Source organism: Ostrinia nubilalis, chromosome 2 (genome assembly GCF_963855985.1).
Source record: "Ostrinia nubilalis chromosome 2, ilOstNubi1.1, whole genome shotgun sequence".
NCBI classification, from domain to species: Eukaryota; Metazoa; Arthropoda; class Insecta; order Lepidoptera; family Crambidae; genus Ostrinia; species Ostrinia nubilalis.
The window spans coordinates 3,643,972-3,668,666 of NC_087089.1; the positions used below are offsets into that span (position 1 = coordinate 3,643,972).

Here is a 24,695-nt window from a genome sequence, read left to right on the forward strand (position 1 = left end):
TTAACGCCCTCTGTACACACGTGTGTACACTTCTTTAAACTTTATTTCTGAACGCAACTTCTAATGTTAAGTCAAATTACTTGATAAAACCTAATCTAGATGTCGATACAAGGTACGAAATATAAAAAAGTTGGAGGGTGGTGCCAAAATAAATGTCTAATTAACATTTTTTTCCGACCTTTTCTCAAAGTGACTGGCGCCGGTTGTAAAATAATACTAATATAATATATTTTAGCTATAATTTGATTCAATTCTACGTTTCAAGGTAAGTTTACATTGTAAATTATTATTATAAGCTAAAAAAATAATAAATATTTACATATAACATACCAAAAATTGTTCAAGAATGTTGGTGTACACGCTTGTGTACAGTGGGTGAATGTATACTAAGAAAAACGTTTTTTTCAAGACCTGGTTGATAATTGAAGATGTCACATAGATAACGTTTATCATCTCAAAACGAGTTTCAAGACTAGAGGAAGCCATCGAATCCATTATGACAGCTGAAGATGACGATACAGAGCTCAAATTGATCATCTTACCACCTGATCCTGCTGTTGTTAGTGATGAAGAAGAAGGTGCATAAGATGATTTGACTTCCTCGGTACTTTGAGATATACCAGGTACTATCGAGCTATTACGCCACCAACCTTCAGATGAAGAGACGAAGTGGGTCAGTAGCGATGAAAAAACTCTTTCAAGCCTTGGCCCGGCTCAAAAACGTGCTCGTAACGAAGTTGCTGAAAATCCTACGTGGAGAAAAATATCACCCATTTTTTCTACTGCTCATGAAATCACCCAAACTAGTGGATTATGGCGGTCTCAAATGCATGGCGCTTATATGTACTTACCGTGTAAACCAAAAACACAACGTACTTGGATCAATTGGCTTTTAGGCGATCTATTGCCAGATCGTATTTACCCAATAATAAAACGAAGACGCGGCCATCATCGTCAACATCATATTTACAGTCAAGCAATGGAGGGCATAACCGTATTGTAAACCCACTTAGGTGTGTTATTTGCCATAGTAGGGGCACTGGCGTTGCTCTAAATGCATGAAAACGCTTTGCGTAGAGCGACCTTGCTTCGGGAAATTTCTCACCTGATCCGCCCATTGTACACGCTTGTATACAGGGTTTTTTTTCAAGGTTTTTAATTTTTTTTAAATATTTTTTTGTGTTTATAGATTACTTGTAATCCATTCAGTAGCAATAATAAAAAATATTATGAAAATATATCGTGGTTTCACTATGGGCGTTAATGGGTTAATCTCGAAATCATTGGAGGCCTATGCTCAGCAGTATTATTATGTGCTAAGGACGCCATAAGTGTAGCTGAAATAATAATAAAAATGAATAATCGTTGGGCAATTTCATGCAGATGGAAAGCATTGGGGGAGGCCTATGTTCAGCAATGGACGTCCTATGGCTGAAATGATGATGATGATGATGAATTTCATACAGCGCCATTTAGCCATAAAATAAGCAACAAATATTTTATGCTTGTGTTATGGTTCCTAGCTTAACGGATATAGTACTACTTATTTACTCTTTAAACATACATTATTCATAGTATAAAAATGATGATGATTTTTTTTCATAACAAAACCGCAATCACATCTGGTCTTAAGTGAGATGCAGTCTGGGATATCATTCTCAGCTAATAAACACCTTTTTGGAGCTTGATAGATCAAAAACTAATTTATTTTATGATTCATATAGGGCCCTGACCATATGAATCACGCACAGATGAATCAGTTTTTTGCCTGAAATCGAGCAAAACTCGTCATACATACAAACTACAGTGTTGTCATTTTTTTACATGAATCTATAACCCAAAAGCATCACATGGAAGACAGATTAGATTTTTAATGCCATAATATAATTTTATAAAGTAGGCATTGTAATCAGCATGCCACCTGAACCAAGCACAGATGAATCAAGTATTTGCCTTCGTCACACCGGGTTCTAAGCCAACCAGCTCCACGTCTGCCTTCTAGCTCATCCGTTGCAAGATGGGCTTGCCTCCACGCCAGAAACCAGACTCTCATGATTAAAACCTGACCAGTTATGATCAAGAACAGCTCACGCCATATGAATCAGTATTTTATGCCGGACACTGCTTATTTATTTTTTTGCGAAAAAACTAACTTAATTAAAATTATGACACATTTTTTTTGTAGAAGAACAACTCATTAGCTTTCGAAATAATTTTAATTTATATTGATATGTCAAAAGGAAAATGCTACATCAACCATTTTGTTCCGGAAAATGGCTAACGGACACACCATATGAATCAGAGAATCACACTTCAAATATTTTTAATTTGTATAAATACAGCAATTATGTCAAAAATGTAATTTGCGCCAGATAGGGCTATAGCTAAGCTATACGAAAAAAAATATTGCATGCCATTTTGTTAGTTGGTTACTGAACTATACCCAAAGACATCGAAAATTTTGCCTCCGAAGAAATACCCTTAAGTACATATTGGATTGGCAAATATCCACGGGTGTCCGATCCCTGAATGGGTTCTAGATTGAAATTTCCAAGAAAAAAATGTAATCTTTGCCAATACAAATAGTTCCAGCGTGTACACACGGCCACACTGTTAACTATTCATTTCCGTTTTTGCTCTCGCTCTCATCAAATGGCGATTCTTCGCGATAGAACGAGACGACATGACAGGCAATGGATAGTTACTTTAACACTGTTGCCGATGGTACGTGTTAGTACATAAAATACCTTATCGTAGAAAGAAATACATTACTGACTCGTACCCGTATGTAAGCGAATTTCAGATTTTCTTATTCGTAATTTTCAGTAAAATATATTTTAGTCTACCATAAAACCATTTTCATTTCACATGCACGTTATAGGTCTGACATATTAAAAATATTGGGAGGAGTAAAAATGCTCTGTACAATTTAAAATGTTAAGAACTACGGACAAAAAACTTAATAGCCAATAGCTATTAGTTTTATAGATGCCCATTCAACGATTTTCAGTGGCATAATGAACAAGTCGGTGATTAAGTCTAGTCTCATTTGTATGATGGAAATTTTATGGCACACATTGGAGTTATGAATACTGCTGTATCAATATTTATAGCCGGTGAGGGATGTGAAGCTGTTAATTATTTGGGTATCGATAATTTAAATTGCTTTAGAAGATTCTTTGATATTACGCAGATAGTCCGTTATTTGAAGCATTTTCATTTCATTTTTTTGCATCCGTTCAACTTACTTACTTCAATTTACCCATAAAAAGCATTGTATATTCTTCTTACGTCTTTAAAATGACTATAACATTTTGTAGGTATTACAGTTACCTTCAACATTAACGCCAACTTATAAAACCTTGATATTTTTATCGAGTTATCGACAAAACTAGAGCAATAATGGGATGGGACGTATTGTTATGAAAACTTTTAGCAAACGGCAGCAAATAATCTAAACAGCTTTATTGGTGTTATAGTGGTTTTATATGCGACCATTATTCAACTTGCAGCGCTTTTATTGCCGAGTAATAACTGTCTTTGTTAGAGGTATTGCAAACTCGTGGGAAGATTGTGGTATTTAGATGTTATTGAATGAACTGAATATGGTTGAAGAATGATTAACGTAATTGAAGTGCTGATGTGTTGATGTATAAAGGAAGTAGTTAGGACTGGTTTTTAATTATAAAATAGTGCTGAGTTGTGAAAGTGCAATAGATAAATAAAGCAGATATGTTACGTTTTTCAGTTAGCGAATTGTTAGATTTATGAATTTACTGTTTCGGCATAACTTGTCGGAATTATTCCTTAATTTTAACAATTATTTATGATAAGTACCTATTCATAATTTTAACGTGCCAAAATAGAGTATAATCCAATTAGTGTCGAGTGCAGGAAGTTGGCTTAAGTCGCAATGAAAACAACAATAAATTATTGGCGCAATTAAAAACACAACCAAATTTTTTATCGATTAAAAACGACGTAAGATTATGTCACATCACTAAAGCTTCTAATCAGCGAAAAGCGGCAATAATTAAACGATGGCACATGACGTCACCACAACTTTTCCAATCAAAGTTGCTATTGACACGACTCATTATATCTGGCTGCTCACTTTGGAGACTTCATGGCTTTTATTAACTTTAGATTGATTTGGAACTTCTGATTGCTTCGAAGGTGTAACTTGGAGTCTTAAAGTTGACATCTGAGGAGAAATTATTCGTTAAAGCAATTTTGGGAGTGAAAGTACAAACAAGGTAACTTAATCCAAATTTGTCGATTCACTTTGATCTTACATCTTGAATTTGAAATTTCAAATGCAAATTCTTATTGGGTGAGTTCGATATTTTTTAGTAGGATATGCTGTCTGTCTACTTTATTAATGTCCGTTTTCACCATCAATCCTTAATTTTTAAGTGACCCCTATCAAACAAAATTCTTGTTACGTGTTAACCATAGGGGGGTCACTTAAAAATTAGGGATAGATGGTGAAATATGTACCTTCGTAATTAAATATCGCCACTAGCCCATGTCGGGAGAGTGCCATGCAAAATAAAAATCCAATAACTTATTAAGATTAATTGTCTCTTATTAAATTTTATCGATGTGTATAAAACTTACCAGCAACACTCGCCCAATGTCTTTCAGAAGACATGATGTGGTAAAACTGGAAAAACCTGGAACAAACAGATTTTAGGTTAATTAAATAATTGTGACCTATATTTAATGCAGATCCTTATTATGTGGGTTCCTAGAACTGTATTATTTTTTGTAGAGCTGTTAGATTTTTGTAAGCTATGATGCATGCAAATTGCGACCTTGTCAGATACTGTGACTTTGCTTATCTTTAAATTGATCTAATTTTGTATAAGTCACGATGCTGTACTTGACACGATGCTGCTTTTATGTTAAAAAGGTTCTCTTCAATATTTGTTTGACCAATTTAAACATCATTTATTTTATTTGTTCTAGATAATTATGTATTAGACATCCATTTTATCTAATGGACATTTAAAAAAATATCTTGCATCATATTTCACCCATAACAAATTCCTGCAACGACCTTATCTTATCTTTTGCAACAGTTCATTGAGGAACAAGTATTTTCTCTATTTTATTGTTTAGGCATTAGAATGCAAAAATGAGCGAACATTGTGCACCCGTGAGAGCAAGCGTTTCTCACGCGATGTCTTGCGACAACGCGGGCGCTTGATGACTGTGACATAAACCATTCAGTCCACTGACGAGTGTACAATAACCAACAAACAATAAATAAATATGTCTTGGACATTGAGTATTGCGTTTGATCCCACAATGATGTGCAGCATTGAGTACAAGTTAAATACTTTGACACGATACTCCCTTAAGTCAAGATACGAGTAAAAGCTTCTAGAAGCTAAATAAGCGCCTAGGCGGTACTGTGTCATACAATAAAGCAGTATCCTAAGATAACCATTGGTAAAGCTCTTGCTATTTGCCTAGACCTCAACATAGAACTCATCGATAAACGAGTACATTATGTGTAAAAACTTCTAGAAAAAGACTAGGTAGGGTAGTACCTGTAACAAACCGAATAAGCGACATTTTAAAAGTAATTTTGATATTGTGACTCAATTATTACAACAATCATTGCAAAAAAAAGAATTAACTACTCCTTGTCTATCATAGAATCAAGTAGCTTATTCCAATTTTCTTAATAGCTGTAAGGTTTATTTTTATTTAACAATCAATGTGGAAAGTCGCAATGTGCCTAAGGTTGACCAGATCGTACCAAGTCGTGTTTGTCGCTTTTATTTATGGTAGAAGTACGGCAGTGCTACCAAACGTAATAAAAGTGGCGGGAAATTCGACAGATTGTTAATATTTTAATGTGAAATTAGAAATGGTGTACTACTGGTTCGGGTGGTGTGGGACTGGTGCACCCACCCTACCTTTATTTACTTTACAAATAAATTAAATACATTATTGCACACGTTCACAAAAGGCAAGTGAGAGTGTTTTTTCAGTTTATAAAGGCGAAAGTATTTTCTGTATGAGCGCAGTGACATAAGCTTGCAATAAATCTGGTAGTGGCAGGACGTGGGCGTTCAAAGTGCAGTGGCATTTTCCACTGTGTGTCGCATTGAAAGTGAAAATGTAAAGTTTCCAGCGTGGATATCGTTGTTCTCTTTACAGTATTTAGAAAACGTTATTACGAACCAAAACAAACATTATTAGACAATATTCTTGATACTACCCGTTCGTGCTAAGTTTGCCGGTCCGTGGAATGCGCGTCCCCTCCCCTCACCGCGATTAAACGCAATTAGTTAGTGATTAAACGCAATTAATGTGTCTTATTTTACGCAAATACACAATTTTTATCAATAATAATAAAAAATATTTTAAATATAGTTTGTTAAAGTTATAGACGCTTCCCTTCGAGTGACGTCATATCGCCAGCATTAAACTTAAAGCGAACGGATAGTAGTGTGCGATAAACTTGTAGGTACATAAGATGCCCCAGAGTTGAGCTTGATGTGCCGTGATCCGTAAAGAGGCATTAAAACCGCATACTGGCAACATTTAGATGTCAATTACCGCAAAACAATAGCCTCCAGCATTTAGTTACAGCATCATCCGATGTGTATCATTGCGAGTGTCTTACCGCGTCCTCGGAAAAAATGGCGGCTGTCGTAATATTCGCAGTGAAAGCTGCAATTAGCGTGCATTACGCAACGCATCTCGTGCGCCCGCGCCGAATTTGGAAGACGGGCTGGTTCACACGATACTTCGTGGTTACAAGTGAACGATTCATTACTGTCGATTTTTGTACAATGCTGGTGTTGGAGAAGGTTGTAAACATAGCACATCAGACATTTTTTTTTGTAATAGGTATATTACAGCTAGTTAGTAGAGCTGACCTGGCGAACTTCGTTCCGCCATTTTCACCAGAAATAATGAAGGATTCGATTGGTGACAGAATTTTTCGAATCAGCCCTATAGTTTCGGAGCCTATTCAATACAAACAAACAATTTAAACATTTTCCTTCTTTATAATATTAGTGTAGATTACCACTATAGTCCAGTAGAATTAGCTTTTAAATCGGAAATAATTCCTACAAAAGATTTTATTGCTTTAATGGCTTCATTGGTTGCCCATTAAGACTCTCCTAAGTTTTCGACTTCGACGGAGTTGTGCTTAAGTGGTGGGGGCCCCCGAAAGGGGCGCTTTTTCGGTTTTCCAGTTATACCGCGTAAAGGACTTACCCTATCGAAAAGTGGTTTTCCTGATGGTTGAAGGGCATTTAATTCTGCATTAAATAAGACCAAATTCATATGTTTTGAACAAACCGTTCTCGTGCAAATGTTCGGCAAAGTAGAAAATATGTGTATAATTAATGACCCTCTCCACGTCCAATGGCTCGTTACCCGCAGGCTTCCAAGTCTTGAAAAGGAGCGCCTCAACCAGTGTAACCCTATCAAGGCATACGAGCTGGATTCGCCGATCCTTGTTCGTCCCAGCCGTTCCTTAACTGCGGTTGCTGCACCTCTTCCTGGCACTCACCTGAACGACTCTGTGTTACCTACTGTGGCTGCCCCTCTTCCTTGTATCCTCCTGCATGACTACGTTGCCTAGCCGTATGCCTGGTCTAAGGTTTGACGCCAAAAATCAACAACAAAAAGTTCATATTAAAACGCTGAAGAGTTTTTTGATTGTTTGTTTGAACGCGCTAATATCAAGAATTACTAGTTTGATTGAAATAATAATTTTTGTGTTGAATAGCTCATAAATTGAGGAAGGCTATAGGATATATACAATCACTCTACGACTAATAGAGCCGAAGCAGTAAAGAAAAATGTTGCAAGCACGGAAAATAGTATTTAAACTATTTTCACGCGTGCGAAGTTGATTTTGTGGCGTCGAACCTTGGACCAGGCATACGGCTAGGCAACGTAGTCGTGCAGGAGGCTGCAAGGAAGAGGGACAGCCACAGTAGGTAACACAGGGTCGTTCAGGAGAGTGCAAGGAAGAGGTGCACCAACCGCAGTTAAGGAACGGCTGGGACGCACAAGGATAGGCGCATCAAGCTCGTAAGCCTTGATAGGGTTACACTGGTTGAGGTGGCCCTTTTCAAGACTTGGAAGCCTGTGGGTAACAAGCCATTGGACGTGGAGAGGGTCATTAATTATACGTATATTTTCTACTTTTCCGAACTTTAGCGCGGGAACGGTTTGTCCAAAACATTTGAATTTGGTCTTATTCAATGCAGGATTAAGTGCCCTTCAACCGTCATGAAGACCACTTTTCGATAGGGTAAGTCCTTTACGCGGTATAACCGGAAAACCGAAAAAACGCCCCTTTCGGGGGCCCCCACCACTTAAGCACAACTCCGTCGAAGTCGAAAACTTAGGAGAGTCTTAATGGGCAACCAATGAAGCCATTAAAGCAAAAAAATCTTTTGTATGAATTATTTCCGATTTAATCAATTTTTGTGTTTAATTCTACTGGCCTACTAGGTACATATTATTATTAGGCTGCCCCAGTGTCGTGTCGTCTGTACATGCGAGAATCAAAGTTAAACAATCGTAAATTTCGTGATTGTTAAACAAATAAGGGAAGTAGTTAAGTTATAAAGATCGAAATCAACAATGTTTTATTGTTGTTGGCAATATTGCTAGATAACTAGACAATTATTAATTCTGGCCTTGTTAATTTTTCAATTAGTGTTCAATTTGCTTTTCAGTACTTTTCACTATTTATATATCACAAGTAGAAGGTTCGAACTAGCTGAATTTGGACATCAGAAATGGCCTTCTAGAACTACTTCCAATACTAGATTAATCACTCAAATCCAGGCATAGAGCTGTGGATTCGACGTAGTCTCTGCATACACGTCTGATTGAAATGCTAATCACTTATCAGTCAGTAGAGGTTTTAGTGATTAGGCATTAGTTCAACAAATATGCAGATAAAATCGTGTGTGTAAAATTTCTCTCGGATACATTTCTGAGCTTGTGCGTGAGAGCTTTTTGTCAAAGCAGGATTTTTCATTTGTTTGAAAATGACTTGGAATGTAAATTCACTAGAAGACGTATTTATTAATTGGTGTACACGTATAAACTCTCTCTACGTTAATAGTGGAATCTTTGCACCTATTTAAAAGTGCCTATAATAGTTTTTCTTAATATTAGCAATTTGTAAAACACAAATACTAATAATCCGGTTAACCCTGCTAATTTAACCGTTAACTAAGCTGTGCTTGTGTTATGAGTGGGTTCACCACAATTGTAGAGCGGCGGCGGGGATCGAACCCGCGTTCCATGGATCACGAGTAGGCCAGTCCGACACCTTCACCGTTCGGCTATTGTAGCGTCAAAAGTTATTATTATTCTGTATCTCTTAAAATCAGTAGGTCACTGACTGACTCACTCATTTCGAAATCTCAGAAACTACAAGTGCTAGGACTGCTAGGGGCTTTCTTTTAGAACGTAGGTGCTCACTAAGACGAAATTTTGTAAAATTCAACCGGAAGTCGCGGGCAACCGCTAGTCACTAATAAAATTCAACAATATAGCACTGAAAACAGTTTTCACTTTGTTTATTGCTACAATTGTTATAATTGAGATAACCTTTTATAGATTATTCGCAGTGCTGAATACCGGATGAATACAAACGGTAAATCAGTTTGCTGTACCGACACGCCCATGATACCTGCAGCTGTATTTGATACGTCCGAATCCATTTAGAGGGAATTGAGCTTCGCTATTGAATTTGATACCGGTTATTGATTTCAGGGGTTTAAGCTGTAGGTAATATCAAGTTAGATACTGTATAGTTGAAATCGGAGCTATTTTACAACAAAACGATCTACCTGCTTGACTGTAGCGTAAATTCGAATAGTAGAATAACATCAAATGTTGCATCTCAAACAAAATTTCAATGAAGTCGCCACAACTCGTCGTGAAGCGATCGCAAAATGTAGGTTGAGTTGCACCACCTAACTTTGACCGTAACTATAATACGATAACCGGTGCTTTTTGTATGGAGTATGACAGATTTTTGACGTTTGTCAAAGTTAAAGTAAGATGGTGCAACCCAAGCCTTAATGAGCCACGTATCAATTGTCCAGGGATCCTGATAAGATAACGGGTTTATTAATTATTAATATCTCGTTCGGAATAGACTTGAAATATCCCATTTCCACAAATATTGCAAAACGTAGATAGTAAGGTCCGCCGTACACGGACAGCTCGAGCAGTTAGCCAGTGATCAACACACTCGCCCGTACAAACATTACTAGATTTCACAGTGCGCGTGGATGTACAGCGTGACATACGAACCAATCACAATGGGCGTCTGGCAGTCACAGTCAATAGGTTGAAGAAGCTGCCATTGATAATTGCTGGAGCAGTGGAACTATATGCCTGGCGGCTGTTTTACCACACGATAAAATGAAATGAAATAGTTTATTCAGTACATAGGCCTTTTCCAGGGCATTTATACACGTCCCAAATATAGCCTACCACCACTTCAGGACAACATACTGAGAAAAAGTGGCGGAAGAAATTCAGTTGAATTTTCAACTATGAAATTTACCGTTGCTGCCAACCGTCCGAAGTAGTCACAACTTCTCGAGCGGTTCCGTGTATGTGTTTGTAGAATACTGTAGTTTGCTATGCAGTCGCAGCTTGAAGCTGTCGATACTAGTTGTTCCAAGCTATCCGTGTTTGGTGGGCCTAAGGGTTTCAATCCCACAGGAAATTGCTTTTCATTTATTCGACTAGTTGGAGTTTAAAACAATAGAATTTCATTTGAACGGTACACGTAGGTATTTAATTAGTGGGGAACGGGATGTGGCTTTTGATAGAAACTAAGAGAGATAAGCTTTTTGAAAGAACTTTTATTGAATGGGCCGTACTTACCTATTATGGAACTACGTTTTAAACTCGATTCAGACTTAAAGCACAGAATGAATGAAAATTATTTATTAGTATTTTTAAGAAGTAATTTACAAATAGAGGTGGATTTTTTCTATGCGCTAGAATTGGTATTATAAGGTAGCAAACCACGTTAAACTGCAAAACCGACGCGTTGCCCAAGAAATGTTACCAATGTTAATAAATATTTAATTCTTCTATTGCTCTTTAAAACAAGAGAGTCCAAGGAGCTACTCGGTTTTAACAGCAACAGAAATGAGCGTTATAAAACGTTTATACAGCAAAAAGCTGTTTAAGCACCGGCAAGGTTAACGCTTAAAATAATAAAGCTATTCCATAAACAGGGGGAGGAGTTAATAGGGAAAATACCAGTTGTTTTCCAGACTTGGGAGATTTTTTAGTCGGTTTACGTTAAAATTTGCTTTAACCGAGTCAATATTACCGCGCAAAATGCTCGTTGGATGAAATTCTAGAAGGTTGAGAGTTGATATCTGTCGACCCATAGGGTCCTGGGCTTAATTTTATGCCAGGAAAAAATAAGGCTGGGTTGCACCATCTTACTTTGACTGTAACAAACGTCAAAAATCTGTAAACACAGTCAAAGTTTGGTAAAAAAAAGATTTCATACTTCGACCAGTAAGTTACCGGTGAAGCTGAATTAAATATGTATTTACTACCTGAAGTCAGAAATTGTGTTCCACGCATTTCCCTTTATAATGATTTATTGACTGACCGAGTGACCGTAGTTATAACCACAAAAATAAGTCGAGGTTGTTAGAGGACAAACGATTAGTTTGAGAAGTTAGAGTGATCAATATGAGCAATAGGCAGTATGTACCCAACCCAAGTATGTATATTATGTATTGTAGGTACACGTTGCAGTAGCGCCCTTTACATACTGCCCTCGTTCCGTCCATCAAAATTGTTTATGGGCTTTCACTCTGAAAAATTTTATTGTCGAAGTCCTCGTACAGTATTTTCGAACAAAGGCGCGTAGACAGCATCAGCATACCAATGTTACCCTATTTGCGCGACCTATTTCACCGGAATATTTACCCCGGTTGGGGGTAATTTAAGTTAGCGGCAATAAATTACCTTCATTAGCACCCAGGAGGTTTATAACGTTTTCGGGTTATGATTAAGTTACATGTTATTTAATATAAATAGCTTGTGTTACAGCGAGTTGAGATAATCACCTGTATTTTGTTTCTACTAAGATAACGCATTTATTTTAAAGCTTAGAAGCAAGAGATTTTTTGGTAATGATAGATGAAGAGCTGTTACACCAACATTTGTCGTGGCGAAGAAGAAAAATCAAGTCGCTTATCATATAAACCATACTGTAATTTACTGTTATGGAAATCTAAAGAATGTTCGACATTGCTCACTCTCTACCAACGGTACATGCTTTTCCAATATGCAATAGATTTAAAACAATTTATTTATTTCCATCAGCTGGGCATTATTTTTCATCTGCTGAAATAAAAATCCAGCTTAAGCCGCAATTTCATCCAACAAGCAAAAGGGCATGATGCACTAATGGATTTAAAAGCCAATTTTTTACAAAAGTTTTCATATTTCTCTTGTAAAATCCAGTATTTTTATTAAAAAGTTTCAAGCTCATGATTTCTTATTTTAGTAGTTTCTTATTTTAATATTTTCGGAGCCTGTAAATAGACTTTGGGCCTAAGTTGGAGCCTAAAACAAAACTTATTAAAGTAGACAATGTTAGGGATATTTTCATACTGTAGGCCTAATTTAATTTTCACTAGCGAGCATTATGATAATAATGAAAGTATCAGACAGCATTAACAAATTGGCTAATTCTAAAGAAACAGGCCTAATTATAGAGAATAAGTTAAACTCCCACGTTTAGTTTATTTTCGTTTTAAGTGTTTTTCCTTTTCTCATTAAATACTTGATTATGTATAAGCAGCTTATGAAAGTAGAGATCTCTGTTAAATTAATAATAGAATTTTATTTATAACGTATTCTTACTATAGTCAAATAAATAATATATGACATAATATTCTTGTTCAGATTTTTATAAAAATACTGACAGAGCCAGAGTTTATTGTGCCAAAATAGACGCATACCAACACGAACGTACAGCATTGTGAATTATTCAATAGAACGAATTGAGTCATATACTCGAATGATGCTCGTAAGACAAAAGCGATAGCGAGTATCTCTACATTAAAAAACATCTATCATATTGGCACGAACAACATAGAGAAGACACAAAAACAGTAAAAAAGAAACAAGGGGTCCAAAAATAGAGCCCTGAAGGAGCTAGTGTTAAATCAAAGATTATTCAGTATCATTTTCCGAATTTATCTAAATCTTAATTATGCTTCTCATTTTCAATTTTAATATTGGTGCAAAGTAAAGCTCATCAATCAGTCTTAGAATTTAATATGCGATAGACAATATCAAAAGCCTTACTACAGTAAAATTTCGCTTCAGTAAGAAACGCTTTGTTCAGAGCCATTTATCTTCTAAATTCTGTTCGGTAACATTTAACATTGATGAACATCTGATGAATTATTAATTTATCTACGATTATAAAAGAGGAAATTTCATAAAGGCCATTGACCCCGCTACCGCTTCTGTTTAGGCTCAGCTCACAACAGTAAAGTGTGAGTCTGCCGTCTAATAAATAATTAATGGTGAAACCAAGCGGAGGTTGATCGACTTTTTTCTTTACAAGTGCTGATTTTGCAATTTGTATATCGGTATGTAGGATATCCACTATGGCAACGCGATCGTTACGTGTGTTATCGAAGATAATATCTTCGTATGTGGTTCATTTATGGGTGAACTAGTTATGGTAAAAATGATTAATGATCATATTGATGGCAAACAATAGGTAGGTATGTATTTAGTTACAATAGATGCGATTTTTAAACAAGAGCAGAGTAGCTGACAATTTATCTATTATAATAGGACACTAAAAATATGAATAACAAAACTGAACCTAGCTTATTTGCTTTGTTAAAACTTCGACAGAAAGGTCAATCGATATAGTTACTAAATATTACCGATATTGAATAACAAACAGATTTATATAATACCGTTACGTAGCCACCTTGACCGAGAATTGTGTCGAATTATAATTTGCATGCCCGTAGGCATTATGTTTTGTAATTAGGAGCTTGTTTTCTAGTCACTGATTAAATTATGTTAATAACTTAATTTTACTGATGCAGGAAGCTAAAGCTTGCGGTTAAGCTACGATTATTGCTTGACGGCTTACGAGTGTATCCTGCATGATTTCCATACAACTTTCTAAATTAAAATGCATCCTGAGATAATCTCATTACACGTTGCAAATAATTATGTCCAGCTATTTATAAACCTCTACCTTTCCGCTAATAAATCGTTTTCATCAAAATAAAAATCATCATCATCATTTAATTTTAGTCTTTAATGCACGACACCCTCTAATTTACCTGAGGCTAATGGAGATTTTTGCCAACACTTGAGAATCCTGATTTTTCCGTTAGTCGTGTTATTGTTGATTTCTGCCTTTGTTGCCTTTTACGACGGGAAGAGTAGGGGTGGTCCTAGTTTATTCCGTCGGAACCGCTATTTATGTAGGACTGCGACTGTGAAGGGTCATCAACATTTTACTTTGTCTCAGCTCAGGATTATTGTTATTGATACATTTTAATATTAAGTTATCCTCGATGGCAGTATAAAGTAAACGATCGAACTTCGTCGATTCTGACTTCATGTGCGTAGGTTTTGACGTTCCATTCCATTACCTGATTCAGAGCTTTATTTACCCCAGTCATGGTAATAACGTTTACTGACCAATTTTTCGAGTTATTCCTGTGATTCGGTCACGCCTCATCCAATCATTCAGATTTCATTCAATCAGGTCAGCCATTGTTACGTAACGGATTACACGCAGAAAAAATTCTGACCGACATCGTTGTTTTTGTGGAGATTAACGATTCATCAGATCATCAGTATACTGATGAATTCTTGTAATATTTTTTTTCAAGTGATGTTGTGTTTTTCTACTGTCATCAAAATTGTATGATTAACGTTATCAAAGCCTCTTTAGTTATCTTCTAAATGTTTAATATTTGAGAAGTCTAACGGAATGCTCCTTGGGGTCTTTATTTGGTCCCGTATTGTAGAGACGTTCTTCACAAGCTGCACTTTCTCATTCCCTGGTCTTATTTGACAAAAATTTTGATTGTTTTTTGTACCAAAGCGTCCTCTTCCCTTCGGTACTTTAAGCAAACAGAGTTTACAGCACCTTGATACAATAAATAAGATATTATTATGCTCAGTAACAGTACTGAATTTTTATATAAGTTAATCTACTTACACTATTACTAGTTTGTAATACAGCTAGTTATGCCTACGCTGAATCAATTTTGATGGCTCAATTTTTTGACCGTGTCAAAATTGGTAATTGAAGCCATACTTCGTTAATACCCCGATAATGTTTGTTACGCTTATAATGTCAGTTGCTTTAGTTACGTTCGGTGTTGGAGATTTGGTGGATGCTACATTAACTTTATGATTTTTATTGAGTTGATGACCTATTTGTTAAATTGTCTGTGAGTTAAATTGGACCATACCACTGAGAAAGATGCTTTAATAGCTCTTTATCATGGAAATGGTCCGATTGCCCTTATTCTTCTTGTAGGCTTTTAATAACAGATGAACGGTGTTAATTATTACATTGATTCTACCTGCGTCTACGCATTGCCATTTGTATAGTCGGCAGCATACTAGTTTAATGCTTTTTTGTTCAACATCATCATCTCAGCCATAGGACGTCCACTGCTGAACATAGGCCTCCCCCAATGCTTTTCATGCTGCCCGGTTGGTAGCGGCCTGCGTCCAGCGCCTTCCTGCTACCTTTATGAGATCGTCGATCCACCTTGTGGGTGGACGTCCCACGCTGCGTTTTGTGGTACGCGGCCTCCACTCCAGAACCCTGCTGCCCTATCGGCCGTCAGTTGATATAACATTATTGTGTTACCAACGTCCAACAGTCATAAACACAATCTTTTAAATATTATGATGGGCTTTTGCCCCATTACAAAACACGAGGATAGGCACAAAAACCTGATGGAATATTTTGTAAGTTCACGCAACATATAATGATGACCTGCCTTACATAACAGTGGACCTGCGCTTAAGCAATCGCACTGGAGAACACATAAATGCAAAGGACTGGTGATATAAAATAGGTTTGCTTGGTGTAAACATTAGTCTAGAGAAGAAGCGATGCTTTATTATGAATTTTGATTCGTACACAAAAATGCCCTAAAAGGTACATTGATTCAGTAGTCAAGAAGTCCGTGGATCTACCATTTAATTAACAAGCCCCCAAAAAAAGCTAAGTAGTAAGATACAAAAAAGGTTTCCAAAATGACTTTTGAAGGTTGACAAAATTTTTAGGGCAGAAAACGCGACCGTTTTTAGCCCAAGCCATGCAAATGACAATACAACATCGTTGACGTGCTCTGAATTTCTAGATTTCTTAAGTTCAAGCAAAATTAGGACTTCATTATCAAAGGTTGTCTAGAAGATAATTATTCTTAATCATCAAGTCCCTCAGTCTAACAAATACGATAGAAAAAAATGAGTTGGTGGCGTAACTAGGCTGGACCATGTCAGAAACACACACATAAGAGGTACCTTCTAAAGTATAAAAATATCGATTCTGCCAGTAATTGCCATGCACTTAGTCACAGACGTGTACTTAGCGTGTCGGACTGAAAATTTGCGATGTAAGTTAACACTAACATTTATGTAATAAGCTATGAAGCGTGAAATATCACTTAATTGCTTTAACCCGTAGCAATTATTTGCGAATAATTTCTCTAAGTGCGTGTTCATATACCGAGCTTAACGCAAGCGTAGGCGTTTTGCCGTCATCAGAGAGAAGGTAAATACTTTGTTGACCTCGTGCAGGATGTTTATTTTCAGATGAATATTTGCATGGGCTTTTTCAGAGCATTTTTGCGGTGCGAATTCTTTGAAGCCACGTAGACGTAGCCTAGCGTCTACATTAATGTAGGCGCGAAGAGGCGCTGTTCAGAATCAAGCCTATAAATTACAAGTAAGCTCTAGTAGCATTACAAAATAATTAGGTATTCAATTTGTCGCCTACTAGAAACACAGCTTTACTTCGCGGAAAATACACTTCATGCTGAAATTACGTAACTGAAAGTTAGGGTAATTGCAATAGACGCACGTCGCGCAGTTTTGGATACGATACGATAGTACATCAGTTGAAATAAATAGCGTTTGTCGTACTTCCGTTTGTGGCGCTACCGGAAGCTAGTAAATCAAATCAAATCAAATCAATTTATTTGTATGATTGCAAAATGCACTCGTAAATCATTTCACAATGCTTTGAGCTTCAATCTCTTTCACTTGTGCACGAGGCTTAACTGGTGAATGTATTGCGTTGCGTGATTCTAAAAATAGCAATAATATTTTTAACTTATAAATATTAATTATGAAAATCTCTTTCAATGACCCACTTTTGCGCTGAAAGTGGAAATCAATCGTGATTTTTGTTAATAACGTCAAAAAATATATTGCGCAGGCGGCAGTGCCGCAAGGATCAGTGACATGACATGACAGCTGTCAAACATAAGTCGTACATTGACATTTTCCCATTTTTTCCATTGATGTTTACCTATTATTAGACGATGCAATGACAATAATAATAAAAATCCAGCTCCTGTAGATAAAAATATCGTCGTAAGATGTGCAATTTTTATACGTGGAACTCGGATGATGGATTGGTACCCGTTATATCGACGTTAGATATTTGTAAATAAGGGAACCAAATCATAAGAATTTTCAGTCACATTGAAAGCCATATCGATTTCTTTACTTTGTGTATCCATCTGAAGTGGGGTATATTTCGATGATGTATGTTTTTTGCCGAAAATCTTTTACACAACCTTAAATTCCAGGTAATGTTGACCTAAAAAGCTGGAACCACGGTCAGGTGGGTATTTATAGGCTCTCAAAATGTCTTGTTAAGTGGGGTCCGGTCCTTTCAGCAATATGAACACGTATTCAAGTGTCAATAACCGGGACCAAGGATTTTGCAAGTGCTTCGAATAATGCGCAGGTAGGTATGGGATGAGTCAACTACCTACATACTAGGTACCTACGTTTATGTACAGATTGATTTGTAAGTTTTATGTTTAATTGTATGTAATTGTATGGGCTAGGGAATCTTTTTGTAATACATTTTTGATACATAAGTAATTACAAGAAAGTTACTATACGAAAGTGGGTATTCTTACAAAGAGTACCTACCTATGTATAACTAAATTTTCGTGTGTCACCAAATATCACATTGTAAAAGTAAATAGTTTATTATTGTACCTACTAGCGTTTTTTCTTTTGGCGTTTTCTAGCATTGAATTGAATATATTTTAGACATTGAAGTTAGGTACTTATCTTAAAAACAAAAGGATATCTAACTAAAGTATGTTATTATTTAGAAAAACCATCTATCCAAGGGATTTACGGCCACGAAAATTGGACACCCAACGGTTGTAAGAAAGCCTAAGTACCAATTATGGTAAAATATTACCCCAAGAGTTTCATTACCCTATTATTTATCGGCTGATTTGAATTTATCGCGGCTACCTTGATAATGGGGAGGTAAAATTTGAGTGTAGCAGCCCTATTAGAAGAAATAGATTAGGGCTGCGCTTTGAGGTTAAGAAGACGCTAAGATATTGGGAAAAATATAGATCGCCACTAATTTAGTAATTGGGTAGGCAGATTAGGTACATCAGGCTATAACATCTTTAGTATTTGTGCTATCACACTTTTTAGAACTACCATAGATAACCTATTTGTTCGTATATAAAAAGGTCCTAAACATTTATCTGTCAAGTACTAGTTAATCTGAAAAGGGCGAGGCAGATTCAGAAGGGGATGTCCTGTGGCTGAAATGATGATGATGAAATTTTTTCGGAACAATATTCAGTGATGTTGGTTTAAAAAGCCAAACTATGGATGAATGTCACATTACCTATATGCGAATACACAGCAAAACACAACTTTTGTGTTTTGCTGTGTAAAATATTTATAGTTTTACTGACATCAGAATTTTCAAATAAAAGTTAGATTATCGAATCTATTCAGGGAACGATCATAAAAGATATCCTTCGAAAAATCTCTTAAACCTTATAGTAGCGCATCTCAGAATATCCAATTTGGTATTTTATTATCAGACGTCCACTCTTAGCTTTTTCTCTAAAGAAAGGAGGTTTTTGCCCTCTCCAAGGGTCACTACAAAAACAATAACTTAAAGATTCGGTTCATTCCATCTCCCTTCCTCATACTGAGATGCCGACAAAAGTGAGAGAGACAAAAAGTGCCTGTCTACATCGTTTTGTACAGTATCTTTGCTCGATTCTAATCCGCACCTATAAGCTACTTATTTTTATGTATTTTCTATAACAATATAAAAATAATCATCTTTGAATTGAGGGAAAAGTAAAGTATACCTACCTCTGTTTATCTTTTAAGTTATAAATCCTTATTCTGCGTAGTCCCATAATATAAATAAGTCTTTATTGTATAGTTACTACTGTAGGTACATACATCTGACAAAACATAATTGTAGTATTACTAATGTATAGTAAATACAAGAGACAAAATAAAAAATCTGTGGTCTGCGGCTAGGCTAAAATTACTTCATAAGCCAAGCAAGTTCAACGATTCATGTTTCAATTTTACTCATAGCAGCAGGCACACGGTGGTTAATGTATGCTTTTATAAGCTCGTTAGTCGTTACACTCGCCCCTCAAACAGTTGAAGTATCCAATGAGGCATGCGACAGCAAACGTCAACTTCAGGCACAAAGGCAGCCCTAACGCCGTTATGGATTAGGGTTACCACCATTCAGTAATCGATATCAAAATACTGGGTTTAAATTGAATTTTGAAGCCACGATAGCCGAACGGTGAAGGGGTCGGACTGGCGAGAACGCGGGTTCGGTCCCCGCCGCCGCGCTCGACTATTATGGTGAGCTCACTCGTGATACAACCATATTTAGCTTAGTACGAGGGGCTATCTTTAAAAAAAATCCGAAATATTAGAAGAGTTTCACAAATTATTTAGTTAATTTCTCATGTCGCCTATGAAAGGCCCAGTCATATGAATGACATATGAATGAAAATCAAGAGAATTATTCGTTCCTTTCGGCCAGATGCCGTCAACTGCTGGACAAAGGCCTCCCCCAAGGTTTTCCACAATGAACGGTCCTGCGCTGCCCGCATCCAGGCTTTTCCAGCGACCTTTACCAGATCGTCGGTCCAACTAGTAGGAGGCCTGCCCACGCTACGTCTTCCAGCCCGTGGTCGCCACTCGAGAACTTTTCTGCCACAATGACCATCGTCTCTACGAGCTTATAAAATTAAAGTAAAATAAAGAGAAGGGAGGTTCAAATACGAAGTCGAGTTCGTTCATCAATAAATTGAATAGAAAAGTTTCCCTTTGAATCGAATTTGTTTTAATTAGTGTAACAAAAAGTGTAATGGATTAATTCTTATTTGCCCCGAAGAAAGCCATTGTTTCGAGACCTTTCTGCCAATTATACAGGATTCTTACAAATCCGAAGTTCATTCACTTCTTAGTTGGTTGGTTTTGGATTATTTTTAAAAGAGATTTTCCTTGTTTGTTGTGGATATACTTGAGTTAAAGTAACTTCAGACTTGTTTCTTCATAAAAAGATCGGCTTCGTTCTACCAAACAAAGGCTGGAATTCGATAAACAGAAGGTACCTATCTTTTATATTTATTTGTAAGTTACCTCGCCAGGAAAACTTTGTCTATTTTTTTGCACTATCCAGTGCTATATTGAAAGCTTGTCTATCTTGCCCTGAAAAGTACGCCAGTTTTTCATTATCCTAGGTTATTCAAAAGTTTAGCCACCCTAAGGGCGATTTCCTTTGAGCTGCCGAGGGTTGGATTTCCTTTATTGTCTTCGTCTATCGACCGGCAGGGTGTTGTGTTAACGGACCAGCTCCGTGCCGATTATGGATTTAGTCGACCCGATATGAAAACAGAAATTATTATCGATAACTTTTTGGTATAAGTTTTGACAGTACAGTCCACCTCTATTTTGAAGGCTAACTTAGAGGACGAAGCTCAAAATTGGATTCAAATGCAAGCATAGCCTATGCACAAAGCCATTGACTCGCGTATGTTGCGTTACAGACGGGATACATACAGAATTCGTACACAATCTATAGATGTTTGTAAGAAAAGATACATACAGTCGAACATAGAACCTCCTCCTTTTTTAAGTCGGTTAAAAATATATAGGCCCTAAGGCTTTTGATTGACTGAATGTTGGGTTTAAAGGATAAGACAGAATCCATGATTGAGAATCAACCGAGTTTACAAAACTTTAGAGCTTCACAAAACCTACCTAATAAAGCCAACGCAAATATAACACACAGTTGGTAGAAACTCAGCACTATTCATATTTCATAAAAATCAAACAGCAAGATACAGAATATGCTGTTTTCCAATAACTTGAATGTGTATTAATGCTATCAAAAATGTTTTGTCTCAGCAAAACACAAGCCAAACAATAAAGACAAGTGTATTACCCCAAATTGCGGGTTTGCCGAAATCGGAGTGCTCTAGAGAGGTCTTGTGAGGACTCGACCTTGTCTCTTGAACCCGTGCCAGCATTGTATCGACGATTGTACGGACAGCATATAATATTATGTATTTCTGTTGCAAAATCGCACTTATGACAACCAATAAGATGCTACGGTCATAAGCTTGATATGCAGCCGTCTGATGTAGGTAAGATATAATTTCATATACACAGTGTGTAGAGATAAGTTGGGTCGCGTGAGTTTTACTTAAACTGAGGACAGGCCCAATTCGATATTTTTAATGGGGCAGTGATATATCCTTCGTCTTCTTTACCGAAAACAAAAGTCTAACGTTTATTACACGTACCTACTTTGGACTTCAGGGTGTGGTTTTACATAAAAACAGTTTTAACAAACCACAAGATAGAGACTGTTGTTTAGTCTATGATTCTACACCCTATATATTTAGTTATCTGACTTTTAGTTTTGCAAACGCTTCCATGTATAGTCAGCTGTTACAGTATGGTAAAGTAGCGTATTAATTTATTATACTTTTTTCCGTAGATCTTCCTATTTTATGGGACAGGGGGCAAAGGAGCTAATATCATCATATCTGTAGGTAATATTTTTAGATTTATTAGCTGATATGAAAAGTAATAAGTTCTTATTTGCATAGGCGACAGACAAAAAACAATGACCTTTAGCCAAGTTTTTATGAAGTAATTGTTTGGCATTCGCATTTTACAGTAGTCCTTTTCATTATTTATTTTGGCTTCTTTATTAAATTTTATTATTTTGTTTTATAATACTTAATTAAAATTTATTTATTTATTTAATAGGACAACCAACAAGACATACACTGGAAGAAATAATGTTTTAGATTAACTAGACCCTTAATACAAAAAAGTATTTAAGTAGGTATGTTTATATCCCTGGTCTGGTACCCCTAGCTTTGCTTAGTTCTGGACTGGATGGCGCACTGTATGTCCATTGTCCAAGTTCAATGTTCAAGAATATTTTTATATTTTTCTCAAGTTTATTAATATGTAGAGTATTGTAGAGCTAATAAATTAATATTTATCAATATTTAGGCTGAGTTGCACCAACTTACTTTAACCGTAACTATGACAGTTACCGGTGTTTTTTAGGAGCGGAGAGGAGTTTTCGGTAGAGTTTGATACATTTTGGCGTTTTTAAAGTTAAAATGAGATGGTGCAACTCAGCCTTACTGTCTCTACTATTAGTTTTCTCCGTGGAACTTGAATCTATGCAAAATGTAATCATTACATCGTTAATTTTTATTTTATACGTTATTTTATTAATTTATGTGCGCTTTTGACATAGTTTAATAGTAATGTCTATCAAATTATACAATGTGGTAGAGTCAGTTTGGAGATTTGTTTTCATCTATGACATTGGCCAAACGGGTTTCATTAAAAGTATACTAATTCGCATTTCACATATTGGGTATTATTTAATTGTTTTAAGCATTTAAATGGCATCAGAAGTGCAAAACAGTTAAAGTTACTGTTTAGGCAATTAGCTAATGAGTTAATGGAAATATTTTATAGTGATTAGACCGCAGACGTGGTTCGATCAAAGAGTGAAATATGAAAATGGATGGGAAAATGGAAAATTGTGTTTTGTTTTAATTTTTTTCATATTTATTATTATTATTTTTATAAAGTATGGTTCTGTAACCCATATGATAGAAGAATAATGTAGTTGTTTGATATAGTTTGACTGGTTATAGTACCTAGGTCATGGTTCAGTGTATGAAACCATAAAATACTCGTAGCAAATGTTGGGAGAGTCGTGTGAGTGGGGTTAACTCCAGTGGAAATAAAGACAATAAAATAACACAACAAATATTTTTTATGGGTTTGCTTGACTTTCAAAATATTTTTTTATAAAATTTTATATTCTAAGTTTGATAACAAGCGGTAATACTTTGTTATTTTATTTTAATTAATTAATATAGTAATAATGTTGTTACTTTTAGGGTATTTGAGTTTGAATAATAAAATATGCGCCAAATAAAAAAAACCTAAATCTGATAAAACCAAAATTACCTATGTATGTAAAGGGCATTTGAAATTGTCAGCGTACCAGTTACATAATGTAGGCCTATACCCAACCTGAATATAAATACAGCTATAAATATTCTCGTTACCAAGTGTTGCTAACTATTTATACATCGCGACGTGCAATTCGAAACAAGTCCCATTAAGTTCACATCTTCTTACGGTAGAATCGGACCCACTATTCCACTTTCACTATCTATGAGCACCGCTGTATGACATAACATCACACGTACATACAGAGTTTCGCAATAAAAAAGTTTCAAATTAATTAAAGTTACTACTACTGACAAGCTCGCTCCTTCCAGCAACTTCCACAAAGGCACGAAGTTTTAACGAGTCGTTTATTGCAGTAAATTTAATTTCAATTTCCAACCTCCTTGCGGAATTTGTCTCGAAGTTGGCTAATTAAAAAGAAAATAAAAAATAACTCACAGGAAAAATCCGTCGCCTCAGCACTGGCAACTACACAAGTTCGGAAATTCGAAAAAAGAACGCGTTTGACAGTTAAAGCGGTCGGCTCCGATCGCGGTGTGCAACTGCGGTTTCGTCGCGCGCGCAGGTGAATGTGAGCGTCACTTACCACTCTTGTTTTGCTAGTATTAACCGTTTAAAAACGTGCACTGGATGGTCGGCGCAGCCAATGAGAGGGGGTCTCTGGAAATTGGCAGGGGTATCATCATTTGTCGTGAGCGTTGAACTTTGCGCATCTGTACAGCAATTAATATTCCTCTCAAGTCGCGCATTTTTATTCTTGCAAGCTTTTCGTTGGACAATAACGATTCAAGCCGGTGCCCTATTGTTTGCAGTCAATGGGCATTGTGGCTTTTGACTTTAAATAGAAATAAGGTTTTGCATTTGACCTTGTTACGGATCTTGGGAGGGATAATTAAGGACCAACTTCCACTCCTTTTTCAATCCTGCTTTTCGGCTATAAGCGGCTCTTGAAAGGATTCATCCGCTTCGACGCATCTTTTATTGAAAAGTAGAAAAAAAACTCAAATAAACATTTTATTTTACGGCTGTTTTTCTGATACCATTCGGGTATCGGATATCGTGAAATACGGGTGCAGGTT

At 36.3% G+C, this 24,695-nt stretch overlaps 1 protein-coding gene across 1 annotated transcript in view; it reads right to left on the reverse strand.

Annotated features, from left to right (window-relative positions):
• LOC135080115 (protein obstructor-E-like) overlaps positions 1-24,212 on the reverse strand; it is an 82,948-nt gene extending 58,736 nt beyond the window's left edge. Inside the window, exons 1-2 of the mRNA XM_063974804.1 lie at positions 24,055-24,212; positions 4,621-4,676 (exon numbers count right to left, since the gene is read on the reverse strand). Coding sequence (XP_063830874.1) covers positions 4,621-4,654 — 34 coding nt within the window. The 5' untranslated portion in view covers positions 4,655-4,676; positions 24,055-24,212. The remainder of the gene's footprint in view (positions 1-4,620; positions 4,677-24,054) is intronic.
• Between the last annotated feature and the right edge of the window lie 483 nt (positions 24,213-24,695).